The sequence below is a fragment of the Trachemys scripta genome, chromosome 1 (genome assembly GCF_013100865.1).
Source record: "Trachemys scripta elegans isolate TJP31775 chromosome 1, CAS_Tse_1.0, whole genome shotgun sequence".
Lineage (NCBI taxonomy): Eukaryota > Metazoa > Chordata > Testudines > Emydidae > Trachemys > Trachemys scripta.
Genome location: NC_048298.1, coordinates 183,015,292 through 183,035,824, shown reverse-complemented (window position 1 = coordinate 183,035,824; position 20,533 = coordinate 183,015,292). Strand labels below are relative to the sequence as shown.

The 20,533-nt window shown below is 43.1% G+C and overlaps 1 protein-coding gene and 1 long non-coding RNA gene across 21 annotated transcripts in view; one reads left to right on the top strand and one right to left on the bottom strand.

The window, feature by feature from the left end:
• Positions 1-5,715: 5,715 nt before the first annotated feature.
• The window catches only part of N6AMT1 (N-6 adenine-specific DNA methyltransferase 1), a 53,627-nt gene continuing 38,809 nt past the window's right edge, over positions 5,716-20,533 (bottom strand). For 12 of the 14 annotated variants that reach the window (XM_034793216.1, XM_034793250.1, XM_034793206.1 and 9 more), the window contains 5 exons: positions 15,389-15,475; positions 14,106-14,196; positions 10,983-11,066; positions 8,985-9,126; positions 5,716-6,558 (listed from right to left, as the gene is read on the bottom strand). In XM_034793216.1, coding sequence (XP_034649107.1) covers positions 6,452-6,558; positions 8,985-9,126; positions 10,983-11,066; positions 14,106-14,196; positions 15,389-15,475 — 511 coding nt within the window. In that variant the 3' untranslated portion in view covers positions 5,716-6,451. Of the gene's footprint in view, positions 6,559-8,984; positions 9,127-10,982; positions 11,067-14,105; positions 14,197-15,388; positions 15,476-17,323; positions 17,386-17,735; positions 17,994-20,533 lie in introns of those variants that run through there. The other 2 variants (XM_034793176.1, XM_034793193.1) reach the window with 2 other exon arrangements.
• The window catches only part of LOC117889314, a 147,700-nt gene continuing 144,841 nt past the window's right edge, over positions 17,675-20,533 (top strand). For 6 of the 7 annotated variants that reach the window (XR_004648443.1, XR_004648444.1, XR_004648442.1 and 3 more), the window contains exons 1-2: positions 17,675-17,785; positions 20,283-20,448. This is a non-coding gene — a long non-coding RNA (uncharacterized LOC117889314). The remainder of the gene's footprint in view (positions 17,786-20,282; positions 20,449-20,533) is intronic. The other variant, XR_004648440.1, reaches the window with a different exon arrangement.

Sequence of the window (20,533 nt, the reverse complement as noted above, 5' to 3'; positions counted from 1 at the left end):
AAAAGGACCAGTTCCACCCTTCCACTTCCCACACAGTGCCTTGAGAAGGGACAACAAGCCCAGCAACAAACAGAAATTCTCCTGTTTTGTCCATACTCACAAAAATACCAGGGGAAAGAGAGCAGTTCACCAGGAAAAAAACCTGGAACTGCAGACCAAGTGCTAGCCACCTCTCAGGTTTTGGTATGACAAGGAATAAATGTGCCTCTGCCCAGATCTGAGTCTAGGAAGCAGAATTTCCCCACAACTCGGGGGTCTCTATCGAACACAGACAAGTGGGTGATATGAGAGAGGTAATGGAAGGTTGCAGCTTCTCACTGGAACTAAGGGCCGCACCTCTTCCCTTCTTCATCCAATCCCTCATCTCAAGCAACCATCAAATGTGAACTGGCGTGAAGTGAAATCTCACACCTCCTAGCCCTAGGAGCAATGTAAAAGGTACCCTGAGAAGAGAAGTTCTTAAGGCTATACTCCATATACTTCATCATCCAGAAGCATATAGAGCATGGCAGAGGATTTCAGAACTGTCCTGGACCTCAAACATCTCAACAAATAGATGAAGAAAACAAGATTCCAAATGGAAACCCTAACTTTGGCGGAACTTCCTTGCCTCAGAGGACCTAGCAGATGATCTACACATAGCTATATGTACGTGCTATTGCCGTCTACTGAGATTTGCATATGGCACAAACAAATGGAATACTCTGATATACTTCACTGAGAGGAACAACGAAAAACCAGTAAAATTAGATGGTATAAAGAAAGTCTGTACAACAATTCAAATACCTCCATTCAGTGTTGAGCCGTGATGGGAATGTGGATGCAGATGTTAGGAGCTGCATGAAGAGCATTTGCTGTAAATGGATGGAGCTGATGCAATTTGCTCTGATCAGAATATGCCAAGTAAATGAAATAGCAATGTGTATAAGATCACGATTAGGAGCTCCATGATTAAGGATATGTTTTAGTCACTGGTATTTTTAGTAAAAGTCATGGACAGGTCACGAGCAGTAAACAAAAGTTCACAGCCCTTGACCTGTCCATGACATACTATATATCCCTAACTAAAATGTGGGCGGGAGGGACGGGGGTGCTCTGGGGAGGGTGATCTGGGGGCACTGTGGGTGCTGGGGGGGGGGGGTGGCGCAGGACCCCCGCTGGTGCTGGAGAGGAGAGGGGTGGGCAGCATGTGGCCCAGGACCCCTACTAGTACTGGGGGAGAGGGTTGGTGGGGCTGCCAGACTCCCTTCCTGGCTCTGCGTGTCCCTGCAGCTCCCACACTGGCTGCTGCAGAAGTCATGGAAAGTCACAGAATCCATGACTGACATGCAGCCTTATCCATGATGTATGGGTGGGAATGTTGGCCAATGCAGAGAGAAGCAAAAACTACTTCACATTGCCAAAATGAGAATGCTCAGTTGCATGCTGGGTAAAAGGAGAGCTGATAGGCTATGCAATGAAACAGCATGAGGCATGATTCAGATAGCCCCCATGACAGAAAAGCTGAGGGAGTATCAACTGAGATCTCTAGGTAATTTGAGACTAGATCTGAGATATGTTGGCCAGAGAGTACAAGACCACGTAGTCACAGGAGAAAGACCACAAGGAAGACCTAGAAAAACGTGGTTTGAGACGTTGAAGGAGGACAGGAAGGCTGGCATCAGGTTGGAAAACGCACTTGACAAAAGTGCTCGCAAAGAACAAGAGCTGCTGACCCCAGTTGATGGGACAAGGTAAAGATGAAAAAGACATTACTACCAACACAAAACTCTGCCATTTGTCCTTGTCTTTACCAAGGTGCTGGTGGTGGGCATAGCTAGACTTGGGGCACTCACTTGATTCCGTTCCTGGATGACATTTTGATCAAAGCTCTGTCCAAAGTAGCCGCTCACAGGACCACAATCCAGACACAGACTGCTTTAAGATCAGTTTCATGATAAACATCAATGAAATACCACAAGGATAGCTCAACTGGGAGTGGACACAGGCACTTCTATAGCAAAAGTCTACCCATCAGTGGACAGATTCCAGAAAATTCAGAACCTAACATATACAGTATGTTGATAAGAAACACAAGGTCAGCTATAGCTCAGTGTCTGCATATACTGGGCCTGCTGTTTTCACATATAGTAATTACTCCTTGGGCAAGATCCCACATCAGGTGTCTCCTGACAGTATGGAACCATTCACTGGAATACAGGATCAGGTGCGGGTCCCAAGCCAGGTACTGGACTCCCTCAGATGGTGGGTAATCCCAAGGAACATCTGAAAGAGTTTACCCATGTACCTTCCAGACCCCTGGGTACTCATGCCAAATGAGGAGGAGGAGGGATAGCTCAGTGGTTTGAGCATTGGCCTGCTAATCCCAGGGTTGTGAGCTCAATCCTTGAGGGGATCACTTAGGGATCTGGGGCAAAAATCAGTACTTGGTCCTGCTAGTGAAGGCAGGGGGCTGGACTAGATGACCTTTTGGGGTCCCTTCCAGTTCTATGAGATGGACTTATAATAATATATGGCGATATACCTATCTGGGACACAACAGCACAAGGCACTTGGAGCTCCATCGAAAGGAATCAGAGCATTAATTTCCAGGAGTTCAGAGATGTCAAGCTAGCCCTATAAAGTTTTCAGAGCCACGTCAAGGGCATCTACATTTTGATCTAGTCAGATAACATTATCACTGTGGCATATCTTAACAACCAAGGGAGAAGTTGGAGCTCACTTCTACTCATATATGCAATGTAGATAATGGAAGGGGCAGAAAAAAAACTCTTTTCCATAAGAGCAATATACACAAAGGGACAATTGAACCTGGAGGCAGACTGGCTCAGCAGATGCACAGTCAACAACTCAGAACGTTGTTTCAACCAGGAAAACTTCAATCTGAACTGACAAACGCAGCATCCAAGCAGTTGACCTGTTTCCCAGTTGCAAAAGCAAAAAGCTGTTGAAGTACTTCACCAAAGGAAGCAAATGCCAGGTTGCTAGGGATGGATACTCTCTTACAGATGGCTACAAAACCTGCTTTACGCATTCCCGCCACTTCCCACTACTTGGAAAGATGATTCAGAAGATAAAGTGAGCAGAAGCAATGGTGACAGTTTTAGCTCCACACCGGCCAAGGAGACCATGGTTTTCAGATCTGGTAGACTTGGCATTAGGATCCCCACACTGCATTCATCAGAGAGACCGGATATCCTTCATTAAGGTCCTCATCTCTATCCAGATGCAGACAGTTCACAACTGACAGCATGGCTACTGAGAAGGAAACAATCATGTTTGGACTACCCACCAAAGTGATTGCGAGACTCCTCTCCTCCACACAGATTTCAATACTAAAGGCTTACTCCTCCATCTGTACAGGAGGTAGTAGTGTCAGGAAAACAACAAAACCCCCAGGGACCTGATGTCCCAGCTATTCTGGACTTTCTTCAGGACAGCACAGACAAGGGATTCCAGCCCAGCACCATAGCACGCCAGGTGTCAACCATAAGTAGGATCTTACACGCAGTGTCCTTGGGTTCCTTGGCAGACAATCCTCAAGTATCCAGATTTCTCCGAGCAGTCAACTGGCCAGAGCTGCAATCAGACCAATATTTCCTAAATAGGACCGACCACTAGTGCTGAAAGCCCTGACTAAACCTTTTGAACCATTGACACTGGTCACACCATTGTACCTATACATCAAAACCTGTATTCGGTTGCTATCATGTCTGTGAGATGAGCCTCGGAGTTAGCAGCATTATCCATGAATGAACATTGGTGTATGTTCCATGATGATGAGATGGTGTTCAGGACCCCAGAGCCTTGCTTGCCAAAAGTAAACTTACCTTCCCATGACTCACAGGAGGTTGACCTCCCATCCAAACCCACAGCAGCCTACAGAAAATCTGTGGCATAATTTGGATATTTGCAGAGCACAAAAGATCTATCTTGAGTGCTATCAATCAACAAGATCAGGCCCCTTGTTTGTCTACTTTCACACAAAGTCCAAAGGGCAACAGGTCTCCAAACTGTCTTTAGCCAGAAGGATCAAGTTATGTATTGTAGAGGCATACAAGGCATCAAGTAAACCTGTTCCTGATGGAATCAAGGCACATTCCACAGGATCTTCATGCGCACAGAGACTGTGCTTCCACTCAGGGTATCTGCTGAGCAACAACATAGTCTTCAATTAAAACCTTGATTAGACATTATAAGGTGGCCTCTTTTACTATATGCAGTGATCCAGAAATAATTTGCCATTTTGATAATTAATTTTGGGGGAGGACTTTCTCTCTCATTCTACTACCTTACCCCTTCCTTTCTTACCCAATAATTTCATTTCTGCTAGTAGTGTCTCCCATAATTATACCCTCTCTGGATGGCTTTGTAGCAAAGGGACAAAATTAAATTTTTATATCTACAGTTTGTCGGCCACTTAGCCTACTGTTCATAGGTTTACTGGCTGGCATTGAAACTGTTGTTACTCATCATTCTATGAGTTTTTATACACATTTGGAATAAATAGTTTGGTGTAAGCTGGAGATGGGAGCTTGATCAGTAAGAGCAGCATTATAGCATTGAACTGCAGGCAGGAGAGGAATAGCCCATACTTCTCAGAATTGTGGGAGACTCCGCTAGCAGAAAGGAAATTATGGACTAGAAAACTTGCTATTCTTGAATATATAAGTAGAGCCCTTTGTTTTCAGTTTTTATTTTATTTAATTTTTCCTGGCAACTAAGTATTACCACAAAAACACAAGCAAGTGAAAATCAGCACAAAAAACTATTAATAACTTTTCTGGGTAAATAATGGGGTTTATTGTGGTGGACAGAAAGTCAGGGGGGAAAAGTATTCAGTATATTAATGCTTTGAATTTCGTTCATCAACGTGGTTTGCAGCAGAACTAAAACAGAACTCAAAACACAATGCCACCTGTGAGTTTAAGAAAACAAAATTTTTCATTTGAATAAACAGTTTACTGTTGTAGACTTGGAATTATTAGCCTATAAATATTTACTTTTAATAACTGGGCCACACCATTTGCAGCGCATACCCTCAACTTCATCCTTTTCTCCTGTTTTTGTTTTTTTAAAAACTTTCAAATACTTCCTTGTGTTCTGAAATGTATTCTGATATAGATTTTTTTCTTCCCATTTTAGTGTGTCAAATCTTTAAACCGTTATCTGCTAACAGCTTGCAATGTGTATGTGGTGGACGTGAGATTCATCAGTACGTTCAGATGCACACAAACTTCAGAGCTTGCGTGTGTGCCTGTTTGTTTATTGTCTGTATCTTCTTGACTAATACATAGCCTTACTTCAACAGGCAGCTTTGCATATACACACAGATGTATGTATTTTCCAACAAAACAAGTTATTTTTTATATATTTGAATGATACAAAAATAGGGTGAAAATCAGAAAAAAAAAGTAATACTTTTTGTAAAACCCAGGAATTTTTCCGTAAAAATCGGTTTAAACTGAAAATGAAGAAGCTTAAATATAGGGAGATAATCAGACCATACAAGTCTCCATCCCATACATTTTATGGTGCGTTAATATAAGAATGGTATCATACCATAGTCATATATGGACGTGCTTCATAAAGAACTGTCACTTGTTAGTTTTCTATACTGTGACAGCCAGGCTCTACTGAAAATACTTTTTAACTAAACCTTCCTTTTTATAGTCTAAAAAAAGTCTCTACCCTAAAAGAATTTTGTAAAATTGATTAAACTGAACTGAACTTTTTACATGGTTTATTAACCCATAGCATTTAGCTTAAAGACCCTGGATGACATATAGCAGAACTCCATATTGGGTACATCTGTTGGAATATTCATAGCAATAATACAGTAGCAAGATAAGATCAAGAGTGTTCTGACTATGGAAGCAAAATTAGTTTCTATGCACTAGGCTTTTGGTGATTCTGCAACAAAGGCAAAATATAAGACTGAGGCCACTAACCTCAAGATCAGTGGCTTCTTAAGTACTAGTTTAAACCAGATATCTCTACAGAATAAGTACCATAAGACAAGACAAAGTACTAAAGCAAGAACACTATTTTGAGAACCCATAATGAATGACAAAGGTTAATAATTATTAAATATATGATCACATAAAAATATTCCAGTTATAAAACAAAATACATACCAGTGAATTTCCTCATTTTAAAGTGTGACTGTCCATTTTAAAGTTTATATTTCAGCTACAGTTCCACTATGCTACATAGAAAACCAAGTCCAGAAACAACTGCCCCCACCCTCATTACAGATCACAGTGGGTTGATGGCCAGGTTAAGGGAACAATGAAAGTTTTGCTAATTTTCCTGTAAAGATCAGGAGACAGGATAATATTTTTTCAAAATCTGTTGTTATAGTTCATAGTCACAAAATAGCCTGACCATTGTAACACCATTTGTGTTTAACTTCCATTGCTGAAGATGTTTAAAGATTTAAGAGCAGTCATCAGGACTTGCTGAATTTGAGAATTGTGAGAGTTTCTCTTCCTGCTTGTCTAGAAAGTACTCTAGTACCTCTTAAACCGTATTTCTTCATTGTTTCCAAAATTTCATCTGTAATTAAAAATGTACAGCATTACAGTTCAGTTTGTGTTAATCACCACCTAAAAAGCCCATTCTGTCTTAAACTAATTTATTTGCTAAAAGCAAATTACAAAACAAAAGGTTACATAGGCTCATAAAATATCCATCATGCTCCTTTAGGTGATTAGAACAATTTTTAAAGCAGTCATCCAACAAAACCAAATGAACTTGGCTTTCTACTAGTGGAAAAGTTGGATTTTAATGTCTCTGAAAAATATACTAAGTACTTAATTGAATTGGTAAATAAGTTTAAGATTAAAAAGTGTGCTCAAAGTTTAAGTGTGTGTATGCTTTTAATATTCTATATATTAACACAAAATCCAAAATGAGTTAAGTGCAGTTATACTGAAACTGCAAATTAGTTAGAATCATAGTATAATGATTTAATATTCCTATCTTAACTAACTGCTTCAATTAAAAAAAGTTTCAGCACTATACTCAGGTTTCAAGTACTTAATAAAAAGGACGAGTACTTATGGCACCTTAGAGACTAACAAATTTATTTGCACATAAGCTTTTGTGGGCTAAAACCCACTTCATGGGATGCATGCAGTGGAAAATACAGATTTTATATATATATAAACAGAGAACATGAAAAAATGGATGTTGCTATACCAGCTATAATGAGACTAATCAATTAAGGTGGGCTATTATCAGCAGGAGAAAAAAAAAACTTTTGTAGTGATAATCAGGATGGCCCATTTCAAACAGCTGACAAGAAGGTGTGAGTAACAGTAGGGGAAAAATTTGGGGTTTTTTTTGGTAAAATTCCAGCAGAGTACAATTGCAAATCTGATATTTGAGCCCTGTCTGAAAATGTTCAAACGTGGGAGTGCCCTGGAGTAATTCTACACTTCAGTGTTTCACTTTAGCAGATGAAACCCATATTTCCCATACTACTTGGGTCAGTGTTGTAATGGACAGTATTTTTTCCTGTATATACTAAGTAAGTAGTGGCTTGAACAAAGAAGGTTTTATGAAAGGTTTTATAAAGGCAGAAGCTCTGATAGAAGGATGTGTATACAGCACACAAATTAATTTGAAAACCCTACAGTAAAAACGGCCAGAAAGGGTAAGATTTACAAGTGGAGCTGTCATGTAAAGTGTCTAAGCAAAAATTTAGAACCTCATACCCCGGCTCAGCTGCCACCTAACCTTGTAGTAGCCTAAAGTCCCTAGGCACCTCAGTGTTCACTAGTGAAGTCCCCAAGGTGCCTAAATTTCAGCCAATGGGCACATACTTAGCTGCCTCAGCACTGCCACCACCAAGCAGCTTGGCACCTGACTCATGCCTAAGCCAGAGCAGGATTCTCAAAGAAAGCATTCCCTCACTTAGCTCATCTGCAGAGCATAATCCAGTACTCATGGTCAGAGGCTGCCATAGAGCACATCTACTTGATTGGGCCCTGCACAAGACACAGTTGAGAAAGAGGCAGTGCTGCCCTTCCCACACACTTTTCTCCCAATAGTTAGAGTACTCACACAGGATGTGGGAAACCTGGGTTCAAATCCCCACTCTGCCTACAGTGGAATAGGGAATTGAATGTGGGTTTCCCACATCAGTCCCTTAACTGTTGGGCAATGGGCTAGTCTGGGGTGGGCTTCTCTCAGTCTCTCCTCTTCTCCTCTCCACTTTGTATAAAATAGTTAACTATTCATTGAAAAAGAGAGAATCTCTAAAGTCCAGTGGTTAGGGCACTCAGCTGGGAAGTGAGACACCCATGTTCAAGTCCCTGCTCCCAATCCAGCAGAGTGGGGATTTGAACCAGTGCCTCCAACATCCTGGGTGATACTCTAACCACTGGACTATTGGGCATGCAAGGAGGCACTACCTTGATTTTTCTTCAAAAAGGGATGACCTGGCTTAGGTACCCAACTCCAGGAGAGGGTTCACTACTATGAATTCCAAGTAGAGGGAGGTGCCTCCATCAAGGCCAGAGTTAGGCACGTAACTCCTTTGAGAGACAGGGCTTAGCCCACACCCCTCTCCTTGTCATTTCCTATTGGCTGGTTTAGCATACTGACTTCTGTGAATCTTTTTTAGGCACCTAAGTCTCACAGTGCATTGTACTGGGAACCTGACTGCCTAACTTGGGATCATGAATCTAACTTAGCAGAAGGGTGCCTAAAAGTTGGGTGCTGCAATGCTCAACCAAGTCCTCCCTGTAAATCTAGCCGAAAGTGCTTGCACCCTAATAAATGTTATTAACCAAGTGTGACTTGCTACTGCCACATACAGGCCATCTCATTTCTCTGAGATATTACTCAATTCAAAGTTTCCCATTCTTGCGTAATAGTGGCAATGTCTGATTAGCTATAGCACCTTAGTCTTGTGCTCATAGTTTTCATGTACGCATTAGTAACATATAGTTTAACAAACAGAAGGATTCTATTACCTGGGTTGTTCTCTTTAATTGTAACTAAATAGAATAATCCTCCTGTTGAAAGCAGGTCTGGCACTAAAGGAAAAAGCCTATCCATTACTTCTCTGCCATTTTTGCCTCCAGCCCAGGCTGCCTCTATTCCATGGCTTTCTACCTAGGAGAAATTAAAGGAAGATGAATTTTTTTACTAATGGTTTACAGACGACTATAGAGTGCTATATATGTTCATGACACTTTAGGAAGAACATCACCACAGTCCCTATCCTAAGCAGCTTATTTAATTAAAATAATTTCAGTTGTAGAATTGCTACATGGCAGTTTAGTTCATGCAGCACACGAGTCAAATTTCAGACTTATCCTCCAAATAGATGAGCTCTGTTTAGATTTAAAGAAGGTCTTTGTTGACGCTGTTTGGAAATGTTTTGTAACATTCAAAGCATATACTTTCCTCTAGATGCATAAGGAAAGTATTACATAAATTCCACCAAGGCTATGTCTACATTGCCATAAAACACTTGCGGCTGGCCCATGTCCGCTGGCTTGGGCTCGGGGGGCTCAGGATGCAGGGCTATAAAACTGCAGTGTAGATGTTTGGATTCAGGCGGGAGCCTGGGCTCTTGGAACCTCCCCCTTCTCGGCTTTACACACGCCACTTTACAGCCTGGCAGCTTGAGCCCTGCGACCCAAGTTAGCTGACATGGGCCACCTGTTCATGTTTTTATTGCAGTGTAGACATGCCTAGAGAGTCCTGAAGAATACAAATGAAAGAAAAAAATTAGAGCAGTCCAGAAAAAGGAATTTCTGTTCCATAGAAAATGTTGAGGTTTTGGAAAAATTTAGTCCCAATTTTGGACAAAAAGGTAAATAGCTCAAGATTTTTCACAAGCCAGAAATTCTGAAAAATTCCATTTTGGGAGAACTAAAACAGAATTTTTCAGCTTGCCAACTGCCCATCTGGATGGCTCTTGTCAATTTCTGTTTCTCCCTGCAGGCAGAAAGAGCCTTTGGGCAGGCTGCCATGGGAGGGGAGAGCCAAGACACTCATCCCTGAAAATTCTGATTTTGTGAAAAAGGCATTTTCCACCAGAAAATCATTCCAATGGGAAATATCTGACAGATCTAAATGAAAATCTCTTAGGGCTTGTCTACATGCAGATAATCAGGAAAGTTAAGGTAAATCAACTAAAGGTGTAAAGTCAATGCACATAATTTAAAACATGATTAAACCTCTAAGTGGATCTCTCATACAGGAATGAAGTGGAATTAGTTCATTGTAACTTTGTCTACACTAGCCATTTATGTCAGTATAACTACGTCGCTCCAGGGTCGTGGAAAATCCACACCCCTGAGCGACGTAGTTATACTGACCTAACCCCCGGGATAGACAGCGCTATGTCGGTGGGAGTGCTTCTCCTGTTGACATAGCTACCGCCTCTTGGGGTACCTATGCCAATGGGAGAAGCCCTCCTATTGGTGTAGGTAGCATCTTCACTGAAGTGCTACAGCAGTGCACCTGCATCAGTGCAGCCACCCCACTGCAGTATTTTAAGTGTAGACAAACCCTTAATCAAAGGTAGAGAACTAAAACCACTTTACTCCTGAATAAGAGCATTGACATGGGGGATTAAGCATTCTTTAATTTATGCACCCTGACGTCATACCTTTAGTGATTCCTAAGTATCCCTGTGTAGACATGGATTTACAGAATTGCCCGGCAAGGATGGAGCAATATTTTGTGGAACAGTGGTCACTAGTGTCCTTTATCTCTTATGCAGAAAGTGCAGTAGGTGAGTGATTCATATTTACTGCAAACAGTTCTGTTATCACCATTGGCTTCACATGACCCCTCACTACTTTTTCAAAGAACTGCAATTCCGGACACAGTAGTCTGACAACTGGACGTTACAAACCAATTTATCATATCAGAAATTAATAATTTTTCATATCCACTGAGCTGCATACGTTTTTTTTTTTTTAAATTGCATCTCCTCAAATCTCAGTGATCCCTACCTCTTCAGAAGGGGTTACCACATACGGTGGATTAAATAGTAGTAGATCAACTTTCCCATTTAATCTTGGTAACAATCCTGTGACCTAGAGATGAAATTGAGGTAGGAAACAAGTTAGTTTTACTCAGGCAGTTCTTTTATTAGCTACATTTTTTATTTACAGCAGGAACACACATTTCCACTTCTCATTATACAATAGGTATTGAGAGTCTGCAGATTTGTCATATATGGGACTAAAATGAGAGATTAAGCTTTGAATATAATCAATCATTATCAAGACAGGAAGAAAATGAATAGGTTTACAAACTATCTCACCATTGAGATATAAAGAACAGGAGTACTTGTGGCACCTTAGAGACTAACAAATTTATTTGAGCATAAGCTTTCCTGAGTTTTGCTCAAATAAATTTCTTAGTCTCTAAGGTGCCACCAGTACTCCTGTTCTTTTTGCGGATACAGACTAACACAGCTGCTACTATGGAGATATAGAAAGTGTCCTGTACTTAGCTATGGAAACCTGACTTATTTAAAATTACGTAAGCCAAAACAGACTGTTAACTAAGATACTTCTTTGTTATTTTCTGTATGACAGGAGTACAAGGTAAACATTTAGTAAAACACAAATCTGTGCAATTTCCCATAAATTTAGCCAGCCAACCAAAAGATGACCATATTGCCACCATCTATTTTTCTTATCTTTTTAGTTACCAAAACCAAAAGTCAATAATGGACAATATGAAAAAGTATATTTCAAGGACCCTTACTAAGCAAAATGTTTTAAATACATGCTAATTACAGGTGCTTTATTTGGGAATCATAGAATATCAAAGTTGGAAGGGACCTTAGGAAATCATCTAGTCCAACCCCCTGCTCAAAGCAGGACCAATCTCTAGAACGATTTTTACCCCAGTTCCCTAAATGGCCCCGGCAGGGATTAAATGCACAACCCTGGGTTTAGTAGGCCAATACTCAAACCACTGAGCTATCCCTCAGTAGATAATAATAAAAACGTCCTGATTGTGAGATAATAATCTGTTTCATAAGTGGCTAAATTACAAGGTTGAGTAACTTATCTCAATAAGGGAACTAGATTATTTCTCTATCAAATCAAGCATCCCTTCCTCTAGGATGACTATACTGAAAGTGATTCCTCACAGGAAGGGTTAGATTATTTCATGTTTTTATAAATTAAAATAAGTAGAGTTGGGACCATTCCTGTTTCACCTTCCATTCACAGCAAGGCATTAAATTGTCCTCTTTGGTTCTGAATAGCTCAGCTTCTATGCCTGGTCCAAGTGCACTAAACCTGTCTTCAGTGTGCAAGGGCAGCCCACAGAATGGGACAAGTAAAAATATAAGTTTATTGCATGATGACATACACAACAGGGTCCTAAAACATGAACTAGAGATACAGAATAGTAAGAGGATGAAAAAAAAACCTATACTAATTAAAAGAGCTAGCTTACAGATTCATATCCATCCCAGTTCAAAAGTGATTAAAAGTTTATCATCTGCTAGCTGTTCATCAGCTACTTCACATAGGTCTCTGTGTACGATCCAATTCCCAAATGAAGAAGTGTTCATTTATTTCAGCTGTTTCTAATTATTGGCAATCTGTCACCTTTCATTAAATTTAAATTCTCAAGATTTTTTACAAATTAAAAGAGCTTACTGAGGAAAAGATGAAACTTAGTTTCCCATAAGGCACCGCTTGGAATTTTTTTTTTTTTTTAAATCATTAGCAAACAGAATTTATAACAAAAAAAATTTAGACTTGTGCACTGACAGAGCATTACTGTTATGGGTACAACATTAATAAGAAAGCTCCAGGTGTTCCCAGTTTCAAATCCATTCCGATTATACAGTATTTGCTCTATATTTGTACTGATTTAGAGTCTCATTTGAAGTATATTTTCTTTTCAGATTCAGTTTGGTCCCTTATCAGCTGTTTTGTCCCTCTCTTTTCATCAGCCTATTTTTTTTTTTGCATGAGTTTTTGAGAGAACAGTGGGCACTGTGATCAGTTTTTACTTAGTTTTCTGTAAGCTTGCAACAGAGTCTAAGCTACTGTCATCCACCAGAGTACTTTACAAATTTAATAAAACAAATACTTATATATTGTGGCATAAAAGACTGTTGTACTTTACTAACATATGGCAGTAAATTGCATCTGAGTGCACTGGGTTCTTTGTCTGGCTGGCTGGCAGGGTTGTTGCCCCTATTTGGGCCCCCTTTGCAACAGGGTGGCAGAGTGGTGAGGAAGGGGAAATTTACCAGGACAGAGCAGGGAACAACAGGAAGTGGCTGGACCAGGTTAGAAGGGGGACACAGTCCTTTCATGTGCCTGAGGGCAACTATACCCTGAACAGTTCCAGAGAAACATACTCTCACTGCAATCAGGCTGGCAACACCCACCCTCCCATTGATGGGATCCGAGTAGGACTTGGTTTCTACACGATCTGCTGTGAGCATGACTCTACTCAACTTCTTCTTCTGGAGCTGGAAAGGAATTTTCTCCTCACCACCAGATTGGATGAGGTGGGGCAGGTTTTTTCATCTTCTCCTCAGCAGATAAGGGACCCAGTGGGGTAGGCGAGGAAGTTAAGTCAAAATGTCACCACTTAGTAACAGATGTGTCCAGTGCTCGTTACAGAGGGAATACAGTTCTCGGATTAAATGGATTTGGAAGTGGATTTAGAGGAAAGCATCCCATAAGGTAGCTGGGGAAGGAAGGCAGGAGCTCCTAACATCAGGTACAGGGGGGAGCCAATCCATTCCCTGTTTTCCACCTCCCTTAACCCTTCATACGAGGGGAGGGTAGTGGGATCCCAGCAACAGGCTAGCTAGGACCAGGTTGAGAAAGGGGGAGGGCTGACAGCAGCCCTCCCGAGTAGGAGGAAACAATTAAGGAAATAATGATGACCTACTGTACAATTTATTGTTGGGTAATCCCAGATATGTTAACTGAATAAAACTGTGGCCTAATTAAAACACATCCATTGCCCCTTGTCTTTCTTTCAGTGTGAAGGGACAGTACCTGAATGGTTACAGGCAAACCTCCCACTGTACACTGTAAGAATTGCAAAACTATCAGAAGGTCCAGTTATAGGAACTTGTATCTTACCAAGTCAGTAATTACTGGGTGAATGTGAACTCTGTTAAGTACAGCTGTCTCCAAGGTACAAGAAGCTGCTATAGGGTTGATATCTGTACATCTGAAAGCAAAACATTAATGTCACATCAACATTACAAGATATAATTAAAAAATGAACGTAAGAATGTGAATGCTATTATGTGGTGTGACGTCAAGTCTTGTGTATGAATGAATGTGATTCCCCTGCTCACGCACACATACTCACGCTAGCTCTCATCCAGTTAGCACAAGTATAAATAGCAGCATAACTGCGGTAGCAGCAGCAGAGGTACGGCTGACCTATGCTGAGTACATACCCACTGTTTTCACCCCTATCTTGCAGTGTACACATAGCCTTACTAAATAATCATCCAAGCTTTGAAAAGAACATACAATTCTTGTTACTCATACTGTAACTATAACACGTATGAAATTTCATACAATAACACTATGCTAAGAAAACTTTAAGATTGCCTAAGTACTCAAAAGTTAAGGAAATGCTAAAGTTAAGGTTGCATGCTCAGACATAACTATAACTTTGTCCTCATCTGTGGATGCATTACAATGGTCTTGAATTAAATTATCACATACTATTTCTCAAGCAATGCAACATACTATAATACCAAAGTTTTCTACATTTTGTGCTCAGATAACTCATAAAAGTCCAAGAGAATTTTACCAGACTTTTAAACAAAATTTGGGCTCAGAACAGACATTAGAAATTCAGCCTAAAATGATTTTGTCTGTGAAAACAAGTGTTTATAAATGAGACTGCCTTTCCAACTATGGCACTGCATAATAGTTACTCAGTGAGGCCCAGCACTGCAAACTCTTGTGCTTAATGTTACACATGTGAGTATTTTCACTCAGCTCAACAGAACAACTCACATGAGTAAAGTTAGACAAGCATTTGCAGGATCAAGTTATGAGTAAACACGGTAGAGACAACATGACTACAGATTGAGCTCAAGCTGGGAAGAAGGAATTTCAGAACTCTAGTCCTGGCTCTACTACCAAACCAATAGGTGGTCTTGAGCAAGTAATTTAGGGCCAGATTTTCTAAGCTATTTAGGGGTCTAACCTCTCACTGAAATCAATGAGGGATAGGAATCTAAATATCTTTAGAAATCCATTTGTAAACTGGAGATAATACTTCTCTACATAGTTGGTGACTGTAAAACATTTTGAAATGAAAAGCACTATATATTGTAAGAGCAAAGTATTCTTATATTATTAGCTGCAACAATCTAAAAAAATGGTAGTATAATACTTACATGTACAATGCACTGGGTCCAACAATGGAAGCCAGAAATGTTGAAACCACACCTGATCCAGCTCCTACTTCAAGGGAGATCTCAACTCTAAATTTAAATAAAAATAATTAGTACAAAGTGATTAAAATACCCGCTTCACAAGAGTATCTAGGACGGACATATGCAGGCCTGAATCAGGCAATGCTGTCAAACCTGCAGCCACTGGAGACCCCACTAATAATGAAGTTTACTGGTCATACTGCCCTCAAGATCAAGATGAGTGGTGTGCCATATGATCTGCGTTGTGCTGACAGCTCTCTGGTGAGAACTTGTGTCCCCTGAGGAATCAAAATATTTCCTATTTATCACAGCCCCCGCTGGGTCACATTGTAGGTTTCCTTCCCTCTGTTAACAGGACGCATCCATTGACAACACAAAAACAACAGTTCTAGACACATCTCCACCTCCTCCACCAAGCAGCCATGGCATAAGAGTTTGGAGCAGGTCACACTGAAACTGGGATCCCAAGGATATGTCTACACAATGCACTTGGTGACAAACTTGCACTAGCAGGGCTCAAGTGAGCACTGTAAAAATAGCAGTGTGGATTTTGTGGTTCCCGTGGAGACTCAAGCTAGCCACCCAAGCTCAGATCTAGGGGATCAGGTGGGCTTGAGAGCAGAAGCTGCTGCCCAAGGTGCAATGTACATGTTATTTTTAGTGCACTAGCTCAAGCTCCACTAGCCTGAGTCCAGAGGCTCACTCCCAGCTGCACTGTAGACATATCCCAGTGACTATTCTAAAGGGTCCACATTTGTTTGAGCTGGCTCTGGACATGTATAAATAATAGAAATTTCAAGACAAGCAACAAGATTATTTCATTGTATGGATCCCATTCAACTTAAATTATACTTGCAATGCACTTTACTTTGAGATATTTTGAGTATGAAAAGCAGCAACACAGAACCAAGTTCTAGCCGATTCTATATTCCAATAAATTAAAAACATTCCACTCCTCACAGAGTAAAACTGGTTTAATTATGTTTGGGGCACATCATTCCTGGAAAAACTGACCATCACGCCAAAGACTAAGTTACCACTTATTTGAATTGAATAATTTGAAACCTGGCAGATGTTTACATTATTTACTGAAACTACTTGAAGCTATGAGCAGGGTGACCACCCATCCCAAATTGAGCGGGACAGTCCCCAAATGTAAATTTCAAGTCCCAGTGCCAGGCTAAATTACTCCAGGACAACATTTATCCTGGGTTTCCTGTGACATCATTCTGTGCCTGCCCAAGGCTCAGGGGCAGCACCAGCCTCTTTCCAGTATGTGTGTGTGAGTGTGTCTCAAGTGGGCCTTAGTCCCCCCACTCACAAGGCCCCACCCCTTGCTCCTCCTCTTTCCCCTGAGGCCCTGGCCTCTGGTCAAGTGAAAAAATTCTCAGAGCTATCCTGGAAGCCTAGTCTGCTGTGGGCAGCCCTGGATTCTCCACCTGCCCTTGGTAGTGCACCACAGTGGGGGCAGGGACACAGGCCAAGGACTGCTTTTGGGTACCCCAACCCCCACCGAGGACAGGTGGAGGGTCCAGGGCTCCCCACCGCAGCCCAGGCTCCCTGGAGGGCTCTTACCAGCACTGGGCTCTGGCATGGCCGGCAGCAGGGGGGGGAGGGTGGTCTCAGGGGAAGAGGAGGCTCAGGGCTCCTGCGTGTGTCCCAGTTTTGCATTTTGAAAAGGCGGGTCACCCAAACGGGGACAATCCGATCCTCTTCTTTTCTTTCCACTGCAGCAGACCAAGCTGTGGATAAACCAATCTCCACTCCAGCTGGCCGTTGTGTGGCTTATGATGAAAATGGCTCAGTAGGCTGTGACCCTTGCCGCTAGAGAGAGACGGGCTCTGTGGAGGGTCACCGTGCGCCTCTGAGGCCAGCACGACTTGCCGCGGCACCCACTGGCACTGCGGCTCCACAGCCCCTGGGCTCCTGCTGGGATTCTTCATCCAGGCTCACACAGCGCCGCGCGCACCGCCCAGCACGTGGGACGTCTCCGGCCAGGGACGCGCAGGGGTCGATGGCGCAGGCGCTGAGGGCGGATGGGAGCGAGGCAGACGGGGAGGGTGAAATCCCGGCTCTATTGAAGCCGGTGGGCGTTTTGCTGTCGCCCGCGCCAGGACTGTACCAACGGAGAGCCAGCCAACAGCCCCGCCCCGCCCCCAAGACCCCGCCCCTAGCAGCCACCGCCTGTCCCCGCCCCCTGCACGTGCTCACGGCGCCCCCTCACTCCTCCCACCCCTCCACCCCCGGCTGCTCCCATTGGCTGCTGACCGGCCTCTCGATGGTTCTTGCCCTCCCCCCCAGCTCGCACCCTGCGTCTCTGATCTGGGCCGCGTCCCGCTCCAGCGCGTCCAGCAGCAGGTAGGTGTCCTCGGCTGGCTCGTACACGTCGCTGAAGGGCCCGTGCGAGCCCACGTGCTGGTGCCGCGGGGTGGGGATCATGGTCCAGGACCACCCCCTTCCTTCCGCGAGAGAGTGCGCATGTGTGGAGTCTCCACCGACTCACGGTGCCGCGAGGGGAGAAGGACACACGCACGCGCAGGCTGCTGCGCACGCGCAGCTGCCGTCGCGAGGACCAGCCTCGGCCACCCTCTCGTCCTCCAGCATCCGGCGAATCGGCGGTCGACTGAGGTTCTTTAGGGGCGAGCGCAGAGCAATGGATTCCGCCTTGTTCTGTTGGAATGCTCGGGCTGCGCTGCGCGGGGCCGCGGGCTCGGTGCCAGCAGGGACTTGCCATTAGGCTTCCGGGCGGCGCGTTACACTGGGACCTGCCCCAGGGACCCCGTTAACCCGGCTGGGCGGGTCACTGGCTGTCAGAGCAGAAATGCCGAATGTCTTTGTACAAAGTCTTCGCTAGCTTCCTTTCTCCCCCCATCTCCTCTGAAAACTGCTTTCCCCCCCCCCCCTTGTCTGTGCTGCCCTGTGTCACTCACCTTTCATAGACTATCAGGGTTGGAAGAGACCTCAGGAGGTATCTAGTCCAACCCCCTGCTCAAAGCAGGACCAATTCCCAACTAAATCATCCCAGCCGGGGTTTGATCAACCCTGACCTTAAAAACCTCTAAGGAAGGTGATTCCACCACCTAGGTAACCCATTCCAGTGCTTCACCACCCTCCTAGTGAAAAAGATTTTCCTAATACCCAACCTAAACCGCCCCCACTGCAACTTAAGACCATTACTGCTTCTTCTGTCATCTGGTACCACTGAGAACAGTCTAGAGCCATCCTCTTTGGAACCTCCTTTCAGGTAGTTATCAAATCCCCCCTCATTCTTCTCTTCTGCAGACTAAACAATCCCAGTTCCCTCAGCCTCTCCTCATAAGTCATGTGCTCCAGCTCCCTAATCATTTTTGTTGCCCTCTGCTGGACTCTTTCCAATTTTTCCACCTCCTTCTTGTAGTGCCCAAACTGGACACAATACTTCAGATGAGGCCTCACCAAAGTGAAATAGAGGGGAATGATCATGTCTCTCGATCTGCTGGCAATGTCCCTACTTATACAGCCCAATATACCGTTAGCCTTTTTGGCAACAAGGGCACACTGTTGACTCATATCCAGCTTCTCATCTACTGTAACCCCTAGGTCCTTTTCTGCAGAACTGCTGCCTAGCCATTCGGTCCCTAGTCTGTAGCAGTGCATGGGATTCTTCCGTTCTAAGTGCAGGATTCTGCACTTGTCCTTGTTGAACCTCATCAGATTTCTTTTGGCCCAATCCTCTAATTTGTCTAGGTCCCTCTGTATCCTATCCCTACCCTCCAGCGTATCTACCACTCCTCCCAGTTTAGTGTCATCTGCAAACTTGCTGAGGGTGCAGTCCACGCCATCCTCCAGATCACTGGATGGAAAGATATAAAATCTGAACTCCATGACTTTGTAGGGTATTATTGGGATGGGATGTGATGTGTACACCTGTTTCCCTAGACATCTCCTCCCCAAGCATTGATCACAAAAGTGGCAACTCCAGAACACTCCTGAATTGGTAGGGACACTATGGGCTGCTCTACTAGGTCTTATCTGTTTGCTGTGAAAGAAGCTGTACAAGATATATTGTTCTGACTTCAGATCTATTTAAGAGATTTGACAGCGTGCTGAGAGCCAGTAGCTGGCTTGGCACTCTGATCACTTAAGTGTTCCTTAGTCCCCTTCCTGATGGAGAAGTGGAATAGTTAATTACCTAATCAGAGTGGGGCAGAGGAGCTAATTATTGGTTAGCTGAGAGGGTAGTTAAAAAGCACTGGAAGTGCAATGGGGAGAGATTAAGGCCTGGTGTACACTAGAAAATGAGGTTGACATAACTACATTGCTTAAGGGTGTGAAAAATTCGCACCCCTGAGCTGTGTAGTTAGCCTAAAGTCCCCATGTAGGCAGCCCTAAGTGCATGGAACAATTCTTCTATTGACAGCTGATGGGAGGAGAACTCCTGTAGGCGTAGGTAGTGTCTACACCAAAGCAGCACAGTGGTGTAGCTGTGTCGCTGTAGCATTTTAAGTGTAGACAAGCCCTAACAGAGCCCAGAGGAAGTAAGATCTCAGGGTTGCGAGAGCTCTCTATCTCCCTGGACAAAGGGTTGAGGACTAGGGAAAGCTGTAGATAGAATTGCTACATGGGATCATGTTGGTGGAGGTAATATAAATAAAACTCACAGAGATGCTAACAGAAAGTGTCCAAAGCTTTTGTGTGGGTCTCAGGACAGGAGTGGAGCCTGCCCTGTTACAAGAATAATAATATTTGCTTGAAATGTTACAGTATTAAAACTAAATGTTGCCTACTACCTCTACCAGTTCAGGCAAAGACTTTCTTGTCTACCGGTAGCATGTCACACCAGTGGTAATTGTACCTTTTTTTTTACCACACTCAGTCAAGGTTCTAGGTGCAGTTGCAGCTTTTCTTCCTATGCTGAGCATAAATGAACTGGCCATTTAAAAAAATAAAAAATGTGGAAAAAACCTAAAGCCCATTTGGATTTAATCCTAACTCAGGATGATGATGACCTTACTGGCATATGGCACTCTGTCCCAAAGTAGGTAAGTTATATAGTTCCTATGCTCGTTTTTTTTTTTTTTTTTTTTTTTGGGGGGGGGGGGGGGGGGGGGGGCCCGCCCAGGAAAA